Below are 24,101 nucleotides of genomic sequence, written 5' to 3'. Positions count from 1 at the left end.
AAGAGGATTATGGAGTGAAGGTTATACAGAGCAGCATTATGGCGATCGTCTTGTGAAGCAATGTAGACAAAGCGGTCCAAATACACCCATGTTGTTGAGCGTAGAGGCGCAAAGTGGTCTCACTAGTGACGGACCGACCATCTCGCGATCACTCGCACGCACCCCTTCATGTTATTGAAAGTCAGTCCATGTTCTTGTCCAATATTTTGCGTTGTTGCATTGAGACGTAAATACTCAGCTGTATTTTAAATACTTCATAATCTTTATCGTCTGCGAGAGACATGGGAAATGGAATGAACAAGGTAGGGGACTTTGTGTTTTTGTTATGAATGGATCTGTTCTGTTCAATGGCTTTTGATTGTTATTTTGTTGCAAGGCATTTCCTCAGAGGGGCGTAAACGTTGCACATAGATATGCGCGGAATATATTATATGTCATGGTATTTACATCAACCATCTACATGTCTATCTGCAACACTGAACGTCCCTATAGTTCCCCGAATAAAACCAAATGGTAGGCTTCTCATCACACACTGTCACTTAATATAATAACGCGATAACTCATACAGGTTTGGATTTAGGGTATCAAATGGAGAAAAACACTTAGCCCTACTATTTTGACTGTTTTAAAGCCCTTATTGTTATCTGTCAATAGTTGGGTGTTTAAATGTTTTGTATATACAGTACCAGTCAAAAGTTTGAACACGCGTATTCATTCAAGGGTTTTTTGTTATTTTTTACTATTTTCTACATTGTAGAATAATAGTGAAGACACCAAAACTATGAAATAACACATGGAATCATGTAGTAACCAAAAAAGTGTTAAGCATATCTAAATGTATTTGAGATACATCATTTGGAAAAATAATTTGATATGGGGCACTGTCCTCAAACAATCGCATGGCATGCTTTTGCTGTAATGGCTACTGTAAATCGGACAGTGCAGTTAGATTAACAAGAATTTAAGCTTTCAACCGATATAAGACACTTGTATGTACCTAAATGTTTAGTGTCCATAATTTTTATGATTATTTATTTGAATTGCGTGCCCTCCCGTTTCACCGGAAGTTGTCCAGCTAGTGGGACACTTAGCCCAAACAGGTTCCAGCAAGGCTACCACAGCATTCTGCAGCGATACGCCATCCCATCTGGTTTGCGCTTAGTGGGACTATCATTTGTTTTTCAACAGGACAATGACCCAACACACCTCCAGGTTGTGTAAGGGCTATTTGACCAACAAGGAGAGTGAGGGAGTGCTGCATCAGATGACCTGGCCTCCACAATCACCCGACCTCAACCCAGTTGATATGGTTTGGGATGAGTTGGACCTCAGAGTGAAGGAAAAGCAGCCAACAAGTGCTTAGCATATGTGGGAACTCCTTCAAGACTGTTGGAAAAGCATTCCAGGTGAAGGTGGTTGAGAGAATGCCAAGAGTGTGCAAAGGGTGGCTACTTTGAAGAATCTAAAATCAAAAATATATTTTGTTCTAACACTTTTTTGGGTTATGACATGATTCCATATGTGTTATTACATAGTTTTGATGTCTTCACTATTATTCTACGATGTAGAAAATAGTATAAAAAAAAAAACCTTGAATGAGTAGGTGTGTCCAAACTTTTGACTGGTACTGTATATATTACCTGTCTTAGTGTCCCGCTAACAGTGATGGGAGTGTCCAGAAGCATCTCTGGGCACCACTGTAATTCCACCCTAACTGAAGCTCTAAGCTTATCTTATCTAAAATCATAGGCAGGCATATACTTTTTATTTTGAAATCTTAAATAATGCAGGAGTCTTGTAATGTCTAGATGAGATCATGATCGGATTGCTACAGCTTTATTGCACAGCTTTGTGTCAACATGGCCTTAACCATGAGTTGGTTTAGTGCTCCTCACTCCCAGTCATGCCAGGCAATACTATTTATTACAGGCCCTATAAGGCTTGACTTAGCTATGAGAACGGTTCCTGTTTGTTTTCAACACCTGAATACGTCCTACGACCATAGATTCGGAGCATCACTAAGGTTAAGGCCATGCTCAAATTGTGAATATCTATCTAGTGAAATGTCTCTTTGTTTTCCTATTTGCAGGTTGTTGATGGGCTCTACCTGGGAAATATCAGAGGTGAGAACAGGATTCTGTTGAAATCCATTCAGTTGTTTTATATGTTGCACAGTCAGGCATCCCACCCAAGAGGCAACACTCACTCTAATTCACTAGGTGTGGCAGGAGCAGCTTGCTTGAATCCAGGGCAGCTTTCAAAGACACTCAGGCATTTTCTTCTGTTATTGATGCACATGAGCTTTACTTTCTCTGTCCTTATGTTGTTATAATGTTGTTGAGGTTGTAAGGTATGGCCAAATGTTACAATGGAAGAGATGACAAGAATATTTGGTGAGTGGACTATAGTTATGTATAGATCAGAATAGAGTAGCAGAAGGTTATACGTGTACTGTAGCTTAATGATCTAAGGCATGGCCCACCTTAAGGCTGCTGCATGCATCCATCAGTAGAATATGGTTCATTTACTCCCTCTGGTAGTGTTGGTGTTTATCTGCTCCTCAGCCAAGGGGGTTTCTGCCCTACCAGCTTAATGTAACATCTACCCTGCTATAATTTTAGCCATACTGATGATGGCTTCACAAGATGGTCCAAGTACTGCTCACACACTGAAAATAGCTTTAAGTGACAAGGCCAAATGATTGCTAACCAAATTACAGCCACACAGTCACATATGCTGCTTCTGGGCAAGCCACTCCTTGGTCTTAAACACTTCAAATTATGCATTTCCTCTCTCTCCTTATGACATTGCTTTGTCTACTGAGGGTCTCATAGAAATTCACTGAGAAGAATCACTGATAGACATGTTCTCCCTCTCTTTGTCTTTTCCCAGACTCGGAGAACAGAGAAAGTTTGTCCCAGAACAACATCACCCACATCCTGTCTGTGTACAACAATGCTAAACCCGTGCTGGAGGTGAGTGGGACAGGCGGCCATTGAGGACACAAGGCCAGTTTCACAGACACAGACATTGTTGTTTGTGTCTTGAGTCGGCTGGAGTAGGCTTCATTCTGGTTTAGTTGGTCAAGAACTGAAATGGGATTTCATGACCATTGACTATAACCTTGAATAACATGTCTCACATGAGTCAAACGTAAACATTTAAATGATTTTTAACTTCCTCATACTCAGTTAGTGAATATGGGATTTTGTCTCAAATTCTAGAGAGACGTCTAATAACTTTTTGGGTCAGTATTCAGTTCCTTGATTTGATTCATGGGAATTGTGTAGTGTAATGAAATCCGTACAGTATGACATAATTTTGTCAATGTGGGAAACATAGATTTTGTAGTACATAGTTGAAGCCAGCTGGGGGTAGTGGTGTCTCACAGTTTAATACATACCGGTGACATTGGGCTGTAGAACTTTAGACAAAGCTTTAACTATTCAATAAAGCACTTCATTCTTGAAGCATCATATTTTTGTTTTATTTGACCTATGTGGTTCATTTATAATACTCAGTTGAGTATGTGTGTGCATTTACTTGACTCATCCAACAACAATGTGCAGTTGATGACCACACACCTTACCTACTAATTACTGTTTCTAACAATAGAAAAAATGACAAGAATGCTAATTGGCAGAAAGTGAATGATGTACCACTGATAAACTGTGCTGTGACCACATGTAGATGGTATGTGTTGTCTGCAGAACAAACCTGACCCTTCTGTTGTATCTGTACTCCTATCTGTCTACCTCTCACAGGACATGACCTACCTGTGTATCCACGCAGCTGATGCGTCTAGCCAGAACCTGTGAGTTACCACACACACACACACACACACACACACACACACACACACACACACACACACACACACACACACACACACACACACACACACACACACACACACACACACACCGCATACCATTCATTGTCAAACAAATCCACCAACACAATCCACTCTGCTGTGTACCATCGTCAGAGGTCCCTCTTTTCTTCCTGTGAACAAGACATGACTCATGTGTCATATTGTTTCAACAACATCAGTTGAACGTAACTCTTCAGTTTGTGGCTCCAGGGTGACACGCAGGCAGGAAAAGTAGATTAGTCACTTTGTCTTTGCAACAACTGAAATAAGCCTAGAAGTCTTTTAAAGGTTCATACAGTATGTATCAGGTAGAAATAAACAAGGTATCTATCTATACATTATCAAGTCAGAGACCAAAACAGTAAAAAAAAACACTAAGATCTGATAATCGAAAGGACTCTGAGAGGAAGACATCTCAGTTTGACTTGTCTGGCTTTGCTATCAGAGCAGGAAAGAGTGTGGAGATGGTGCAGTATTTTAAATGGCTGTAGTTTTATATAGACCCCATCACCACTGTGTGAAATGAGCCAGATAGACTGCTGCTGCTTCACGTGTGTTATCAAGTCCCCCTCTGTCATTATAGCAGCAGACAAAAACATTTACTTCTCTGTCTCTAAGCTGCTCTCATGTTTGGTGGGTCGCCATTGGCATACTACCATTTAGTATAAATACTGAAAATGTTATAAAAGAAGTTGCAGAAATGTAACAGTTGAAAATAAAAAATAATCAGGGGTTGGAACCAAAATCATTTCCCAATCATTTCGTTCTGAACAGAACCACTATTTGTTTTGTTCCGTTCCACTGTTCCGACCAGCAAAATAAAGTTCCGAACCGGTTCGAATCCCAAAAAAGTACCAGTTTTTATATCGTTCCTTTCTGTTTCTTTTTTAACCTGTGAAATCTACAGTTTTTTACATTTTGGTCATTAAATTACTCCACCAATCAGTGCGGATAGCGCAGGCAAGCTAGTTGTTTACATGCATGATGGACAGACAAGTGTAGCCTATTGCGCAAGATGTGACTGAAATTTTACGAGTGGTGAGAGAGCGAGAGAGGGTTAAGGAGCAGGCTTGAAGAGCTAGGAATCTTATGACATGCATTATATGAATTAGGTCCACAGAGTTATACAGTAACTAGGCCTATAATATTCTTAACTAGCATTGAAAAAGTTAATACATTTTTCTCTAGCTAATAAAAAATCTCTCTCCCCGTCTTCTCACGCTTCTAACGTCAGTACAGTAGCCTATGCTTCGGAAGGGGGAGAGGCAGGTAACTTAAACATGCACACACACCGGCAAAGATTTTCAGCTTGCAGGCAGACGCTGGAATAAGTTTCTGAGTGACAGAGTGAGGGCTTTGCATTGGCGCTTTGTTGCATTTTTTTGGTGGGACTAGAAAAGAATGCCTGGAATGTAAAATAATGTTATTAACCGTTTTTCCTTGCTTTTAAAATAACGGTTCTGTTCCGGAACAGTATGGATCACTTTCATTCCCGGTTCCATTTCTGTTCCTTGAAAAATGTCGTTCTTTTCCGGTTTTCGGTTCTGTTCCTCGAACCGGTTCCAACCCCTGAAAATGATAATACAAATTCTGTAACAGTGTGAGATGAGAATCATTTCAGTAGTAAGGGACTCCGACTCTAGTGTTGTGGTGGTCATTGGAGGCAGGTCTTTCATGTCACTTGATTACACATTGTGGTTATTTGAAAAGAAAAGTAGTGTCAGAGTCCCCCTGGCATCACTTGCTTAACCCTGTGATGTCTCTCCAAGTGACTTGACAGCTGAGGGTAGAGTCCCTGTAGCACTGAGAGTGTTCTCCTCAGCTCTGTTCTGCTCTGTGTGGGTGTCCTTCCTTCCACCCATGCCATTATCACTTTCACGTTCAGTCTTTAGTAGAGTTGAATATTTTCCCGGTATTTAAAAATTTTTCCATCCCGAGAATAAATCACTTTTCTCTCGGGCACCTGATATTTCCCTCCAAAACCTTAAGTGTCATTCCAAAGCATATAAAACATATAAACTGAGTGTACCATACATTAGGAACACCTTCCTAATATTGAGTTGCTCCCCCTTTTGCCCTCAGAATAGCCTCAATTCATCAGAGCATGGACTCTACAAGGTGTCAAAAGCGTTCCACAGGGATGCTGGCACATGTTGACTCCAATGCTTTCCACAGTTGGCTGGATGTCCTTTGGGTAGTGTACCATTCTTGATACACATGGAATATTGTTGAGTGTGAAAAATCCAGAAGCGTTGCACTTCTTGACATTCTCAAACTGGTGCACCTGGCACCTACTACCATACCCTGTTCAAAGGCACTTAAATCTGTTGTCTTGCCCATTCACCCTATGAATAGCACACATACACAATCCATGTGTCACTTGTCTCAAGGCTTAAAAATCCTTCTTCAATCTGTATCCTCCCCTTCATCTACACTGATTGAAGTGGATTTAACAAGCGACATCATTAAGAGATGATAGCTTTCACCTGGATTCACCTGGTCAGTCTGTCATAGAAAGAGCTATGTTTTGTACGCTGGGTAAGTACAGTTGAAGTTGGAAGTTTACATACACCTTCGCCAAATACATTTAAACTCAGTTTTTCACAATTCCTGACATTTAATCCTAGTAAAAATTCCCTGTCTTAGGTCAGTTAGGATCACCACTTTATTTTAAGAATGTGAAATGTCAGAATAATAGTAGAGAGAATGATTTATTTCAGCTTTTATTTCTTTCATCACATTCCCAGTGGGTCAGAAGTTTACATACACTCAATTAGTATTTGGTAGCATTGCCTTTAAATTGTTTAACTTGGGTCAAACATTTCAGGTAGCCTTCCACAAGCTTCCCACAATAAGTTGGGTGAATTTTGGCCCATTCCTCCTGACAGAGCTGGTGTAACTGAGTCAGGTTTGTAGGCCTCCTTGCTCGCACACGCTTCTTCAGTTCTGCCCACAGATTTTCTATAGGATTGAGGTCAGGGCTTTGTGATGGCCACTCCAGTACCTTTACTTTGTTGTCCTTAAGCCATTTTGCCACAACTTTGGAAGTATGCTTGGGGTCATTGTCCATTTGGAAGACCTATTTGCAACCAAGCTTTAACTTCCTGACTGATGTCTTGAGATGTTGCTTTAATATATCTACATAATTTTCCTGCCTCATGATGCCATCTATTTTGTAAAGTGCACCAGTCCCTCCTGCAGCAAAGCACCCCCACAACATGATGCTGCCACTCTAGTGCTTCACGGTTGGGATGGTGTTCTTCGGCTTGCAAGCGTCCCCCTTTTTCCTCCAAACATAACGATGGTCATTATGACCAAACAGTTCTACTTTTGTTTCATCAGACCAAAGGACATTTCTCCAAAAAGTACGATCTTTGTCCCCATATGCAGTTGCAAACCGTAGTCTGGCTTTTTTATGGCGGTTTTGGAGCAGTGGCTTCTTCTTGTTGAGCGGCCTTTCGGGTTATGTCGATATAGGACTCGTTTTACTGTGGGTATAGATACTTTTGTATCTGTTTCCTCCAGCATCTTCACAAGGTCCTTTACTGTTGTTCTGGGATTCATTTGCACTTTTCGCACCAAAGTACGTTAATCTCTAGGAGACAGAACGTGTCTCCTTCCTGAGCGGTATGATGGCTGCGTGGTCCCATGGTGTTTATACTTGCGTACTATTGTTTGTACAGATGAACGTGGTACCTTCAGGTGTTTTGAAATTGCTCCCAAGGATGAACTAGACTTGTGGAGGTCTACAATTGTTTTTCTGAGGTCTTGACTGATTTATTTTTGATATTCCCATGATGTCAAGCAAAGAGGCACTGAGTTTGAAGGTAGGCCTTGAAATACATCCACAGGTACACCTCTATTTGACTCAAATTATGTCAATTAGCCTATCAGAAGCTTCTAAAGCCATGACATCATTTTCTGGAATTTTCCAAGCTGTTTAAAGGCACAGTCAACTTAGTGTATGTAAACTTCTGAACCACTGGAATTGTGATACAGTGAATTATAAGTGAAATAATCTGTCTTAACAATTGTTGGAAAAATGACTTGTGTCATGCACAAAGTAGATGTCCTACCGGACATGCCAAAACTATAGTTTGTTTTATCAAGAAATTTGTGGAGTGGCTGAAATACGAGTTTTATTGACTCCAACCTAAGTGTATGTAAACTTCCGACTTCAACTGTATGTCTGGATTTGATTAGAGCTTTGATCGGCATGAAAATTCAAGCCTGAAGCCACTTGAGCCTGATGAGCCATACATTAAAGACATTTTATGAGCCTAAGCCCAAAAAAGGCCAAATGATTGTGTCGTTATCCAATACATAGACGCACATTACGCTGGCCACGCACCACTTTTAGAGATCCTATAAAAGAGAGAGCTACTTCCCTGGTACCTATGACCTGCACCATCTGTTGAGTTTGTTCTGTGTCCACTGTCCACATTAATTACTGCTCATTACATTAGTATTGTAGCACGCTGTGTAGCGCAGTAAGGATAACTATCAGGGTGGAATGTCCTACCCTGCTTTTCATACCTGGACAGAAACACCCTGTCTGCCAGTCAGTCAGAAAGAGACAGACACTAGTGTTAAAAACTTGCTTCGTAACTTTGGCGACTAGTAAGTATTTTTTTAAACCTCCCGCAAGCAGAGCATAACTCAGTCAGTCTGTCAATCACTTATCTTCTCAGAGGAAAATAAGAAGGAGAGAGATGACGATGAGGTTGCGGATGAGGGGAGGAGGGGATGTTGTTGGGTTGGGGGGCCTCTGACCCCCCTGTCGCAACCAACTGGTCTGCAGGCAGCAGGAAGGAAGCCTTGCTGTGACATCCTGCTGTGCCACGGTCACCAGGCCTATTATAGTCCCTGTCTGTCACAATCCCTAGGCTGGGAAAACAGGGCTAACGGTCTCCCCACTGGTTTCATCACGTCCCCCTGTTCCCCGCTTTTAGAGACCAGGCCAGGGACTGACATGGCTAGGGGCACTAGGGGCTAGGACTGGGGGCCTCTCTCCTGATGAGTCTCTGAGAGTGTCATTATTGTGGTAGGATGCTGACCTGACCCCCACTTCATGTTGTTTTATGAAAAACTCAAGAAACAAGAATTAGATTCAGGTGGACATGTCCTATATCTTCAGTTACCAGATATCACAAAACTAAAGCACAACAGAGTCTTTGTTTGGATTCAACCATACAGTTTGCCACTGTCCATCATTTGTGATTATAATATGGGAAGTTCGAGCCCTGAATGCTGATTGGCTGACAGCCGTGTTATATCAGACCATATACCACGGGTTTGACAAAACATGTATTTTTACTGCTCTAATTACGTCGGTAACCAGTTTATAAAAATGGTGCCGGAGGAGATGGCAGCAGTTTTACGGTCTCCTAACCAATTGTGCTATTATGTGTTGTTTTTTTTGCGATATTTGTAAATTATTTTGTACATAATGTTTCTGCAACCGTATCTTATGGCAGAAAAGAGCTTCTGGAAATCAGGACAGCGATCACTCACCTCGGATTAGACAAAGATTTTTTCAACAACAACAACAACAACAAGCAGGACTCACACGATATTCTCCAAACACCCCGCAGGGCAGACATCCCAATTATTCGCATAAGGAAGCGACACAGAGGAAGTAGAGGAAGCCTCGTCCGGATCCACAGAAGGCGAGTAGGAAAGCTGTCGTTACTGTCAATATTACTTGCCAACGTGCAATCATTGGACAATAAACTAGACAAGGTACGATCACGAATATCCTACCAACGGGACATCAAAAACTGTAATATCCTATGTTTCACGGAATCGTGGCTGAATGACGACATGGATATTCAACTAGCGGGATACACGCTGCACCGGCAAGATAGAACAGCACACTCCGGTAAGACAAGGGGGGTGGTCTGTGCATATTTGTAAACAACAGCTGGTGCACGAAATCTAAGGAAGTCTCTAGATTTTGCTCGCCTGAAGTAGAGTATATTGTGATAAATTGCAGGCCACTACTTGCCTAGAGAGTTCTCAGCTATACTTTTTGTGGCTGTTTATTTACCACCACAATCAGATGTGGGCACTAAGACTGCGCTCAGTCAGCTGTATAAGGAAATAAGCAAACAGGAAACCACTCACCCAGAGGCAGCGCTCCTAGTGGCCGGAGACTTTAATGCAGGGAAACTTAAATCAGTTCTACCAAATCTCTATCAACATGTTAAATGTGCAACCAGAGGGAAAGAAATTCTAGATCACCTGTATTCCACACACAGAGATGCGTACAAAGCTCTCCCTTGCCCTCCATCTGGTAAATCTGACCACAACTCTATCCTCCTGATTCCTGCTTACAAGCAAAAATTAAAGCAGGAAGCACCAGTGACTCGGTCTATAAAAAAATGGTCTGATGAAGCAGATGCTAAACTACAGGACTGTTTTGCTAGCACAGACTGGAACATGTTCCGGGATTCTTCCGATGACATTGAGGAATACACCACATCAGTCACTGGGTTTATCAATAAGTGCATTGAGGACGTCGTCCCCACAGTGACTGTACGTACATACCCCAACCAGAAGCCATGGATTACAGGCAACATTCGCACTGAGCTAAATGGTAGAGCTTCCGCTTTCAAGGTGCGGGACTCTAACCCGGAAGCTTACAAGAAATCCCGCTATGCCCTGCGACAAACCATCAAACAGGCAAAGCGTCAATACAGGGCTAAGATTGAATCATACTACACCGGCTCCGATGCTCGTCGGATGTGGCAGGGCTTGCAAACTATTACAGACTACAAAGGGAAGCACAGCCGCGAGCTGCCCAGTGACACGAGCCTACCAGACGAGCTAAATCACTAGTGCAAAAAAAAAGGTGTGTGTGTGTGTGTGTGTGTGTGTGTGTATAGGTAAGTAAAGAAATAAAACAACAGTAAAAATACATTTGAAAATAAGAGTAGCAAGGCTATATACAGACACCGGTTAGTCAGGCTTATTGAGGTAGTATGTACCTCCTCGGGGCTTATTGCTTAAATATACACTGAGTATACCAAACACCCCTCTCCTCCCTCATTGCAGTTCTTGACACAAACCGGTGTGCCTGGCACCTACAACCATACCTGTTTCAAAGGCGCTTAAATATTTTGTCTTGCCTATTCACTCTCTGAATGGCACACATACACAATCCATGTCTCAAGGCTTAAGAGTTTTTCTTTAGCCTGTCTCCACCCCTTCATCTACACTGATTGAAATGGATTTAACAAGTGACATCAATAAGGGATCATAGCTTTCACCTGGATTTCACCTGGTCAGTCTGTCATGGAAAGAGCAGGTGTTCTTAATGTTTTGTATACTCGGTGTAAGATCCTAATTCTTTTTGTTTTCATTTGGAGTTCAGCCTCTGAAAACACAAAACAATCACCACATAATACATTTCTGCACATTTAACAAGATAGCCGGAAACCTCTGGACCAGAAATAATTTGAAAAGTGCTGAGGAGACATCTTTCAGCAAGAGTTTGACTTCAAGTGAGAAGGAGGGAACGTGCAATCCATCTATTTTAGCCCCTGGCTGTTGAGTTGGTTGGGTAACCAAGCAGCCTTTGCTGTTATAGGACAATGCTCCCCACCATATGACTCTCCTATTGCGCAACGCTTCACTACTATTTCCCAATAGTGTGGTAGTCCTACACAAAAACACAGATCACAGTATAGGGTAGACGGAAGGAGAATGTTAGTTGGGGTATGCTGTATTGATCTACATGAAAAGATGATGTCTGAAGATGGAATGATAGTGGTTGTAAAGTCTGGGAGGGGAAGCCGTATAGGAGTCCCCTATACTCTCATTACCTCACAGTCCTACAAAGGTGCATGAATTGACAAACGAACGGGTTGTGTGAGAGATATTATGACTTTCTTGGATGACAATGGAAGTTGAATAGAAAATACTTCTAGGTTCTCCTAGTAGTGTCCAGTGGAGAGTGCTACTAAACAAGACAACTGTATAGGGCAGATCACTTCCACCACCATCTCCAGAGTAAGCTACCCATCCCTTCCCCCTCCATAACATCGTTATGTCTTTTCCTACTAGCACTGACTTTGCTGATAACCATTTTGTTCAGGAAAAAATGTACTTGCTACGATTGTGATGTGTTGTTGTCTCACCTACAGTAGCTATCTTAAGATGAATGCACTAATGTAAGTCACTCTGGATAAGACCGTATGCTAAATGACTAGATTGTAAAATATACCCTGGGACTTCCCAGTGGTGTGACGATTGGACACAGATACTTGGGTATAAGACAGGACAGGTATCTATCTGGACATCATGACTAAGATGAAACGGATTGAAGGAACTTGTGCTGTGCAGAGATGGGTTCCACATGACTTTTACACCTTAGTTTCACTTCTTCCTGTTCTTTCTCATATCCCATAAAATGTGACCTGAAATCAATTTCTATATTTATAGATCTGGTCTCACCTAAGGCTGTGGCGGTCATGACATTTTGTCAGCCGGTGATTGTCAAGCAAATAACTGCCAGTTTCATGGTAATTGACCATTAATTAACATAAACACATTTAGCTTCTCCTGGCTTCCACACATAGCCACTGATGCAGACCTTTGGAACATCTACATTTTAAAAAGTCTAATATATCCATGTAAGAGCCTACATCATCACAATAAATCTGTGATCTAAAGAAACATGATATGAAGAAAATGTAGTGTATTTCAGAAGAACAGAATAGCATACTCTGAGTTGTCCTTGTGTTAGGCCCTGATCTGGCTATGCCATATGGCTGTGGGCTACACTAGTTCATTGCTTAGAATTCTGTGACATTATTTTACATGATTGTATAGAATGAAGAATACAATTGAACATAGCTGAATAAAATAGAATGGATATTTTCTCCAAACATTTTAAAGGAGTGTGCATATGCAGCTATTCTGTGTTGAGCGCTTATTAACAAAGAAACAGGTACTCCTAAATACTTAATTTCAAGTTATGTATGTATCTTTGGTTGTGATACAAACATCGGGCTGTATCTTCTGATTTTTAATACATTCTAAGGCTGCATGATGCGACTCTAATGATGTTTTGAAAAAAGTTGCATGAAAGGCATGAGCTCTGCTTTGTTTTTTGCACAGGCTGTACACACTTTGACAAGCTCTTGATAATGCCTTGAATTTTGTCTTTTGCGGCCAGTGGCCATTGTGCTCTTGGGCTGAATATAATTATTATAATTCCCTTCTCCCGGTTGCATGCTCTGAAGCACCTCTCACTCACATGGCTCTCCATCACGTGATGGGTCTTTCTCACAGGCTACAAGTGAAGACGGACACATCGGGGAGGCAACTGCGTGCGTCCTTATCCAATTCCGAGGAAGAACTGTCCACATTTACTTTTCGTCAGCCAACAAGATGAGTAGGCCTAATGAACAGCAAAAGCACTAGCCTATGTCAATCTACTATCCCCCATAGTACAAAAGTCGACATATTCTGTGCGAGAAATAAATATTCCAAACATAGTGTAGGACAGTTGTGGGATGCAATAGATTCCAAATTAATCCAACCACTAGCATTAAAACAACTTTTTTAAGCAATGAGCCTGAAGCTACAGATCAGAACATTTAGCTTAAAATGTTGAGAAACTATTAGGATTTTTCTTCACATTATAAGCGCAGCAATGTGCACACCGTAGTAAGCTATAAGCACAAATCTTCCATTAGCAGGAAAACACAATTCTCAAAAGTGACCGCAAATGCAATTCTGAATGTAATGCTTTTATTATAAATGTGCATTTTTATGGTGAAAATTATCTTCTCCATACTTGAGACTCACGTGCTTCATATGTATGCCAGTTAGGCGCTACACCCGTTGTAAAACTGATTATTGTGCTCCATTTGAAGAAGTTATTTGGCCACTTTAGCTGTGATACAAACCTTATCAAAACATATAGTCCTATGGGCTAGGCTACATGAGGTGTGCAGCTATGATGTGAAAAGTCGCCAAAAAAAGGCTTGCGCTGTTTCTTGCCTTAAGCTGGGCATCAAGTGATAGTATATCATTCACAAGTGATAGGTTAATATTGTCACCCATCAGACTATTCTTGATTTAATCTTGTCTTTACATATACTAAATAATATATATGTGAAATTTTGATTTATCATGCACCTGTCTCGAAACCGGGGCCAGGAAAAAATACATGGAATCTATGCACTTAAATAGAGAATGGAGGACGCTATTCTCGAGGTTCATTTTCATGCCAACCAGGTAGGCTATACTCCTGTTGTAAAGAGAAGCAATGTGCTTAGTATTAGGAAAGTTGAGAAATATAGGCCTAGCCTATAGAAAGCTGATGTGATCCTCCTCTCTTTAATAGAGGCCATCACTCTGTTTTCTCATGCAATTGCATAGAAATGTTGCGCAACATGAGCTCATGGGCTCTCATTCAGTGTTTGATTTAGATTTTCAATAACATTTGCATTGATGTCAGAGTGATTAGAGGGACAATAGAGTGCTGAGTACCAGGCAGTTAGCAAGTTAGGTAGGCTACTAATGACCATCAGCAGCATCAGAGCTTGGAGAAGCCTAATTACTGTGACTAAATGGTCACGTGGAATTTGATTGCCATCATGACTCGTGACCGCCGGTGTGGCGGTAATATGGTCATCTTAACAGCCCTAGTCTCACCTATGACAAGACAATCCACATCCTGATATGATCAGTGATACAATTTTTACACTACACTGTTTATTCTGTACTTGTACCTAATAAGGCCATGTGTTTGTGTCTTTGCAGGTCACAGCATTTCAAAGAGAGCGTCAGGTTCATCCACGAATGTCGTCTAAATGGAGGGGCCTGTCTGGTGCACTGGTACGTACACCACCTAACCATAAACCACTAACTTTCTGTTGACCGTACCTGACCCCTTATGACTATGCTCTCCCTGTCCCTGTCCCATAATGCAGCCTGGCCGGTGTGTCCCGTAGTACTACCATGGTGGTGGCCTACCTGATGACCGTCACCACCTACAGCTGGGAGGAGTGTCTGTCGGCTGTCAAGGCCGTGCGTTCCTTTGTAGGCCCGAACTATGGCTTCCAACAGCAACTACAGGAGTACCAGATGAACCAAGTCACAGAGGTAGGTACACACACATTGAAAAACACACACCCTGTATATCAAATCAAATCAAACTTTATTTGCCACATACACCGAATACAACAAGTGTAGACTTTACCGTGAAATGCTTACTTACAACCCCTTAACCAACAGTGCAGTTCAAGAAGAAGAAAATAGTAGGCTAACACAAAAAGTAACACAATAAGAATAACAATAATATATACAGGGGTCACCGGTACCGAGTCAGTGTGCAGGGATACAGGCTAGTTGAGGTAATCTGTACATATAGGTGGGGGCGAAGTGACTATGCATAGGTAACAAACAAACAGCGAGTAGCAGCAGTGTACAAGGGGTGGGGGGGTCAATGTAAATTGTCCGGTGGCGATTTTTATGACTTGTTCAGCAGTCTAATGGCTTGGGGGTAGAAGCTGTTGAGGAGCCTTTTGGTCCTAGACTTGGTGCTCCGGTACCGGTTGCCGTGCGGTAGCAGAGTAGCAGAGAAAACGGTAGCAGAGAGCGGTAGCAGAGAAAACAGTCTATAACTTGGGTGACTGGAGTCTCTGACAGTTTTATGGGCTTTCCTCTGACACCGCCTATTATATAGGTCCTGGATGGCAGGAAGCTTGGCCCCAGTGATGTACTGGGCCGTTTGCACTACCCTCTGTAGCGCCTTACGATCAGATGCCGACAGTTGCCATACCAGGCGGTGATGCAACTGGTCAGGATGCTCTCGATGGTGCAGCTGTAGAACCTTTTGAGGATCTGGGGCCACTGCCAAATCTTTTCAGTCTTCTGAGGGGGAAAGGGTTTTGTCGTGCCCTCTTCATGACTGTCTTGGTATGTTTGGACCATGATAGTTCGTTGGTGATGTGGAAACCAAAGAACTTGAAACTCTAGACCCCCTCCACTACAGCCCCGTCAATGTTAATGGGGGCCTGTTCGGCCCACCTTTTACTGTAGTCCACGATCAGCTCCTTTGTCTTGCTCACATTGAGGGAGAGGTTGTTGTCCTCTGACCTCCCTATAGGCCGTCTCATCATTGTTGGTGATCAGGCCTACCACTGTTGTGTCGTCAGCAAACGTAATGATGGTGTTGGAGTCGTGTTTGGCCATGCAGTCGTGGGTGAACAGGGAATACAAGGAGGGGACTAAGTACACACCCCTGAGGGGCCCCAGTGTTGAGGATCAGCGTGGCAGATGTATTGTTGCCTACTCTTACCACCTGGGGGCGGCCCTTAATGCTCCAGGGGCGGTGTACAATGGCGACCCTGGCCGTGACCCCACTCCCTGCGGGTGTCTCACGGGGAGTTGGGATATGCAACAAAAAACAGGACAAATATAAGCACCCCCCAAATTGTTATTATTATTCTAGAGCTTCCCGCAATTCAATGTGCAGAAAAACACCCTGTAACACAGCTCAAGCGTAATATTTAGACTTGAATAGTTCAGGCCTATCAACGGTAAACAATTTCAGTGAGTAAGAAGAATACCAGTTAAGTCCCACCGTTTCTCTAACACCCACTCGGAAGCCAAACTGTTAGCTTACTCCCACTCATAGTACAGAGTCACAGGAATGTGTCATCATTCAGCTGCTATCAGTTAATGATGCAGCTGTTTTTTACAAGGCCACTCCTGCCCTCTCAGGTTCATACTTTTGGTTTACTTTCACTTCTGTGGATGGAGGTGGGTCTCTGACAGTAAACCTGGAGCCCATCCTTCCTCGTTGCCTGACTCAACTTTGTCTGGCCTACCAGGGATCTTCCTAAACTCATCATACTGCTCATTAGCAATCTGGGAGGTGATCTCTGTGATGGCTGATGGCTTTATGCCCGAGGTGGGTTATGAACCCTCAATGTATTTAGGCAAACAGAAGACAACTAGATCGTGTGTAAACTGTTACTATGTGCTTTCATCTGGGCCACCAGAAATACACAAGTTATTTAATTAGAAGTGCCACCATCATGCATATGAACTGTGACTTCACCCTCCTTCACTCTCATGTCACTAGACCTACACCAAAGTTTTTGCTGGTTTCAAAGTGAGTATCTGTGTTGTCAGTTTATTTATAGACATCTGCATATTATTCACACAAGATGTAGTTGGGTGAGAAAATGGCTTTCCTGTTGTGGGGCAGCTATTTCCACACACATCAGACTTCAAACCTGTGAAATGATGTGTGACATGCACACGCGCAGACGCACACACACACACATGTTTCTAGACCATGCTGCAAAGAGATCTGTGTATGGAGGTTGCTGAGAAGGCTTTGTCTGTCTAGCTGGTGGCACTCAGTACGTGTGTGTGTGTGTGTGTGTGTGTGTGTGTGTAGCGTACAGAAGGGGAACTGGAGGGGCTTGCTGAAATTGCATTAGCCTGGTACTAACCATCACGTGACTGTAATTACTGTCAGAGGCTTGCAACATGTCTTCACTGAAGAAAAAAAACATTTGTTATTTTCTTATTGTTTGGTTGAGTTGGCTGTGATTTTGAGGATCAAAGGGGAAATGGGATTCCTTTCTTCATGCTTTTCCCACGACTGTGTCTTAGAGAGAATTTTCTCTTGTCATCCCAATAGTTTTATCTATAGTGTTATACTGTATATAGGGGTGATCAATTGTATATTTTTTTTATTTCACAATACTTGTTAAAAATGATTATAAATGCGTTATTACGTGGGTGTTTTGTTGAGCGTAAGGTGTTGTTCAGTAAGTGTGATAGTGTCTTAGGGGTTGTGTCCAGGTCACTGTTCCTCAGTTTGGACTTTGACTTACTTTGAATGGGTTCAAAACAGAGATGTTTTCAAGCAAACAAAACTGAAATTAACATAATTTGTTCCAATTTTGAGTAATCCTTTCCTCATGAATTGATGATCTGGAAGTGAAAACTGGTAAAGTGATGGTGGAGAGTCTGACTCAAAGCTGGGTTTGGGACTCAAGTCTCCCATCTGACCTTATCGTGTGTAGTGTAACTGTTCATTGTACCTTCCTTGGTGCATATTTTTGTAACACAGTGCGTATTTTTGTAACACAGTGCGAATTTTTGTAACACAGTGTGTATTTTTGTAACGAGGTTTGAGTATGTTGTATGGCTGGTTATGGAGGGTGGTAATGTGTGGGAGTCGCTGTGACACCTGAAGGTTGTGTGGGAGGAAACATACTTCACAGCGACACACCTGAACACAACTCTTCTCTTTTATCAGACATGGGAACTTTCTTGGTTCATCTGGAACTCCTGAATTTATGATAGGACGTCTGTAACACTATTTTGTATGTAACATTAAAATTATACTGTATTTCATGATTACTCAACTAATGTAAATAATGTACCACTAGTTTGTTAACCTATACACTACTGTAATAAATTATAGGTAATTTATAAGAAAATCACTAAATAAATACACATTACAATCTTTTGTTGAACTATCACATTGGTGGCTAATGCATTGATACTAGTAGCCACCCACCACTCTATCCAACACCTGTCTACCAGAAGCCCATGATGTGATGTCCAACACCTGTCTACCAGAAGCCCATGATGTGATGTCCAACACCTGTCTACCAGAAGCCCATGATGTGATGTCCAACACCTGTCTACCAGAAGCCCATGATGTGATGTCCAACACCTGTCTACCAGAAGCCCATGATATGACGTTCCGTTGTTTTAAATGTCAGCCATGACTTCCCACAGCACAGCTGAGAACTACACGGATCAATCCCACTGTCCTGTGTGGAAGTCTGACCCAAAAGAGCATAAACTGCACTATACTCGTCTGGTCTTACAAGGACATCCATGTTTGATGTGTTCGGTCAGGGGTAGCAATGTTCATGTCAGAACAATAATATGTCCAACTGTGTGGTTGTTTTGATTTCTCACTGCATTTCCAAAATGTTCATAAATTATGTCTATAGATCCAGCGGTGTGGAACACATCTTAGCTGCATAACCTTGATTAGTGAACACACAGGTGCCAAAAAGAATGTGACAACTGAAGCGAAAAGAAACTGAATGTTTAGGTTCATTAGGCTCACAGTAGTGTGAACATTTTATTTATCTCTTTATAATCTACAGTTCCCTCTTTGTATTCATATTGCGTTACTGAAATGGAACATAATTCAATATATTACTTTCAGAGACACTTTCAGTTCGTCCTATTTCGCAATATATATGGTGTTACACAATAAATTATTAGATGGTTATTTCCTGGATTCCCTCCAGAAACCGCAGATCTGGATGGCTGTTGGACTTGTTGACCTAAATGGTTAGATCTTTACTGGAAGGGCAAGATGGAGCATGTCCCACAGGCTGTGGTTCCACTCTGGTAAAAGGAGGGCTGGGTAATGTTCAATTAACGTATGGTGTGTCACACTTACAGAATCACCTGGACTGAAATAGAACACATATGAATAGAAGGAATAAAAAACAATATCGGTCAAATACAATTTCTTGTGTATTTGTATTTATTATGGATCCCCATTAGCTGCTGCCAAGGCAGCTAAGGAAGATGGCACCGGAGGGTAGGGCTGCCGTCTTATCGGCTGTTAAACAACCATGCTATTTTATTTTTTGCGTTGTTCGTTACTTGTTTTGTACATAATGTTGCTGCTACCGTCTCTTATGACCAAAAAGAGCTTCTGGACATCAAAACTGGGATTACTCACCTAAAATTGGACGAGGAGTTTTTCTTCAATGAGTCGGACGCGGGGGATATACTACGGACACCTGACCAGGCCCAGATCCCCGTGATTCGCTGGAAAAGGAAACGTAGGTTTCGCGGAAAGAGATCAGGATGCCTTGTGAGGATCAGGCGACGAGTGGCTAATCTGCCCTTGCCTTCCGTTCTGCTAGCTAACGTTCAATCGCTGGAAAATAAATGGGATGAACTGAAAGCACGTATATCCTACCAACAGGACATTTAAAAACTGTAATATCTTATGTTTCACAGAGTCGTGGCTCAGGGTTTTGCTCGACTGAGGTAGAGTATCTCATGATAAGCTGTAGACCACACTATCTACCTAGAGAGTTTATCTGTATTTTTCATAAATATCTACAGACCGAGGCTGGCACTAAAACCGCACTCAATTAGCTGTATTCCGCCATAAGCAAACAGGAAAACGCTCATCCACAGGCAGCGCTTCTAGTAGCCGGCGACTTTAATGCAGGGAAACTTAAATCAGTTTTACCTAATTTCTATCCGCATGTTAAATGTGCAACCAGAGGGGGAAAAAATCTAGACCACCTTTACTCCACACACAGAGAGGCGTACAAAGCTCTCCCTCACCCTCCATTTGGCAAATCTGACCATAACTCTATCCTCCTGATTCCTGCTTATAAGCAAAAATTAAAGCAGGGAGAGGTTGGAAATGTCAGTGAAGACACTTGCCAGTTGGTCAGCACAGCACATGCAGCACATGACTGTCTATAAAAAAGTGGTCAGATGAAGCAGATGCTAAACCACAGGACTGTTTTGCTAGCACAGACTGGAATATGTTCTGTGATTCTTCCGATGGCATTGAGGAATACACCACATCAGTCACTGGCTTTATCAATAAGTGCATTGAGGACATCGTCCCCACAGTGACTGTACGTACATACATACCCCAACCAGAAGCCATGGATTACAGGCAACATTCACACTGAGCTAAAGGGTAGAGCTGCTGCTTTCAAGGAGCGGGACTCTAACCCGGAAGCTTATAAGAAATCCCGAATCGTACTACACCGGCTCCAACACTCGTCGGATGTGGCAGGGCTTGCAAAATATAACAGACTACAAAGGGAAGCACAGCCGAGAGCTGCCCAGTGACACGACCCTACCAGACGCAAGTAACACGGAAACATGCATGAGAGCATCAGCTGTTCCGGACGACTGTGTGATCACGCTCTCAGCAGCCGATGTGAGTAAGACCTTTAAACAGGTCGACATTCACAAAGCCGCTGGGCCAGACGGATTACCAGGACGTGTACTCCGAGCATGCGCTGACCAACTGGCAAGTGTCTTCACTGACATTTTCAATCTCTCCCTGTCCGAGTCTGTAATGCCAACATGTTCAAGCAGACCAACATAATCCCTGTGCCCAAGAACACTAAGGTAACCTGCGTAAATGACTACCGACCTGTAGCACTCACATCTGTAGCCATGAAATACTTTGAAAGGCTGGTCATGGCTCACATCAACACCATTATCCCAGAAACCCTAGACTCACTCCAATTTGCATACCGCACCAACAAATCCACAGATGATGCAATCTTTATTGCACTCCACACTGCCCTTTCCCACCTGGACAAAAGGAACACCTATGTGAGAATGCTATTCATTGACTACAGCTCAGCGTTCATCACCATAGTGCCCTCAAAGCTCATCACTAAGCTAAGGACCCTGGGACTAAACACCTCCCTCTGCAATTGGATCTTGGACTTCCTGACGGGCCGCCCCCAGGTGGTAAGGGTAGGTAACAACACATTCGCCACGCTGATCCTCAACACGGGGACCCCTCAGGGGTACGTGCTCAGACCCCTCCTATACTCCCTGTTCACTCATGACTGCACGGCCAGGCACGACTCCAACACCATCATTAAGTTTGCTGATGACACAACAGTGGTAGACCTGATCACTGACAACAATGAGACAGCCTATAGGGAGGAGGTCAGAGACCTGACCATGTGGTGCAAGGACAACAACCATTCCATCAACGTGATCAAGACAAAGATGATGATTGTGGACTACAGGACCGAGCACGCCCCCATTCTCACCGACGGGGCTGTAGTGGAGCAGGTTGAGAGTTCCTTGGCATCCACATCACTAACAAACTAACATGGTCCAAGCACACCAAGACAGTCGTGAAGAGGGCACAACAAAACCTGTTCCCCCTCAGGAGACTGAAAAGATTTGACATGGGTCCTCAGATCCTTAAAAGGTTTGACAGCTGCACCATCGAGAGCATCACTGCCTGGTATGGCAACTGCTCGGCCTCTGACCACAAGGCACTACAGAGGGTAGTGTGTACGGCCCAGTACATTAATGGGGCCAAGCTTCCTGCCATCCAGGACCTAGGCTTTACAGAAGAGCTGGGCTTTACAGAAGAGTGGCCAGAAAAAAGTCATTGCTTAAAGAAAAAATAAGCAAACACATTTGGTGTTCGCCAAAATGTATGTGGGAGACTCCCCAAACATATGGAATAAGGTACTCTGGTCAGATGAGACTAAAATTGAGTTTTTTGGCCATCAAGAAAAACGCAATGTCTGGCACGAACCCAGAACCTCTCATCACCTTCACCCCACAGTGAAGCATGGTGGTGGAAGCATCATGCTGTGGGGATGTTTTTCATCGGCAGGGACTGGGAAACTGGTCAGAATTGAAGGAATGATGGATGGTGCTAAATACAGGGAAATTCTTGACGGAAACCTGTTTGTCTTCCAGAGATTTGAGACTGGGAAGGAGGTTCACCTTCCAGCAGGACAATGACCCTAAGCATACTGCTAAAGCAACACTCGAGTAGAGTAAGGGGAAACATTTAAATGTCTTGGAATGGCCTATGTAACCTATGTGAAATGGCTAGCTAGTTAGCGGGGTGCGCGCTAATAGCGTTTCAATCGGTGACGTCACTTGCTCTGAGACCTTGAAGTAGTCGGTCCCCTTGCGCTGCAAGGGCCGTGGCTTTTGTGGAGCGATGGGTAACGATGCTTCGTGGGTGTCAGTTGTTGATGTGTGCAGAGGGTCCCTGGTTCGAGCCCAGGTAGGGGCGAGGAGAGGGACGGAAGCAAAACTGTTACACCTAGTCAAAGCCCAGACCTCGATCCAATTGAGAATATGTGGTATGACTTAAAGATGGCTGTACACCAGCTGGAACTTATCCAACTTGAAGGAGCTGGAGCAGTTTTGCCTTGAAGAATGGGCAAAAATCCCAGGGGCTAGATGTGCCAAGCTTATGGAGACATGTCCCAAGAGACTTGCAGTTGTAATTGCTGCAAAAGGTGGCTTTACAAAGTATTGACTTTGGGGGGCTGAATAGTTATGCACGCTCAAGTAAAAAAAATGTTTGTCTTATTTCTTGTTTGTTTCACAAAAAATATATATATATTTTGCATCTTCAAAATGGTAGGCATGTTGTGTAAATCAAATGATACAGACCCCCCAAAAATATATTTTAATTCCAGGTTTTAAGGCAACAAAATAGGAAAAATGCCAAGGGGGTGAATACTTTCGCAAGGCACTGTACTGCTGCTCTTTAATTATTTGTTATTCTTATCTCTTACTTTTTTAGGGATTTTCTTACAACTGCATTGTTGGTTAAGGGCTTGTAAGTAAGCATTTCACTGTAAGGTGTATTCGGCACGTGACAAATAATATTTGATTTGATTAACTCATCCTGGGGTCCAGAAAGATTAAGGCAGTTTATACAATTTTAAAACATTACAAAACATTCACAGACTGTGTGCCCTCAGGCCCCTACTCCACCACTACCACGTATATACAGTACAAAATCCATGTGTACATGTGCGTGTGTGTGTGTGTGTGTGTGTGTGTATGCATGTGTCTGTGCCTATGTTTGTGTTGCTTCTAGAGGTCGACCGATTAATTACGGCCGATTTCAAGTTTTATAACAATCGGTAATCGGTATTTTTGGACACCGATTTGCCGATTTATTCTTCTTCTTTTTTAATTATTTTACACCTTTATTAAACTAGGCAAGTCAGATTAAGAACACATTCTTATTTTCAATGATGGCCTAGGAACGGGGGTTAACTGCCTTGTTCAGGGGCAGAACAACAGATTTTTACCTTGTCACCTCGGGATTCGTTTTTGCAACCTTCCGGTTACTAGTCCAACGCTCTAACCCACCTGCCTTACATTGCACTCCACGAGGAGCCTGCGTGGCAGGCTGACTACCTGTTACGCGAGGGCAGCAAGAAGCCAAGGTAAGTTGCTAGCTAGCATTAAACATATCTTATAAAAAACGATCAATCTTAACATAATCACTAGTTAACTACACATGGTTGATGATATTACTTGATATTACTAGTTTATCTAACGTGTCCTGCGTTGCATATAATCGATGCGGTGCCTGTTAATTTCTCATCGAATCACAGCCTACTTCGACAAACGGGTGATGATTTAACAAGCGCATTTACGAATG

The 24,101-nt window shown here is 42.7% G+C and overlaps 1 protein-coding gene across 1 annotated transcript in view; it reads left to right on the top strand.

Annotated features, from left to right (window-relative positions):
- The first annotated feature begins 42 nt into the window (after positions 1 to 42).
- Positions 43 to 24,101, top strand: part of dusp22a (dual specificity phosphatase 22a) — a 30,632-nt gene continuing 6,573 nt past the window's right edge. Inside the window, exons 1-6 of the mRNA NM_001140429.1 lie at positions 43 to 302; positions 2,090 to 2,123; positions 2,893 to 2,975; positions 3,765 to 3,814; positions 14,651 to 14,725; positions 14,821 to 14,992. Of these exons, the coding sequence (NP_001133901.1) occupies positions 282 to 302; positions 2,090 to 2,123; positions 2,893 to 2,975; positions 3,765 to 3,814; positions 14,651 to 14,725; positions 14,821 to 14,992 (435 nt within the window). The 5' untranslated portion in view covers positions 43 to 281. The remainder of the gene's footprint in view (positions 303 to 2,089; positions 2,124 to 2,892; positions 2,976 to 3,764; positions 3,815 to 14,650; positions 14,726 to 14,820; positions 14,993 to 24,101) is intronic.

This window comes from Salmo salar, chromosome 26, assembly GCF_965601325.2.
Source record: "Salmo salar chromosome 26, fSalSal1, whole genome shotgun sequence".
Taxonomy (NCBI): Eukaryota; Metazoa; Chordata; class Actinopteri; order Salmoniformes; family Salmonidae; genus Salmo; species Salmo salar.
Note: the sequence above shows the minus strand (reverse complement) of the source record. Positions and strands in the feature narration are given on the sequence as shown.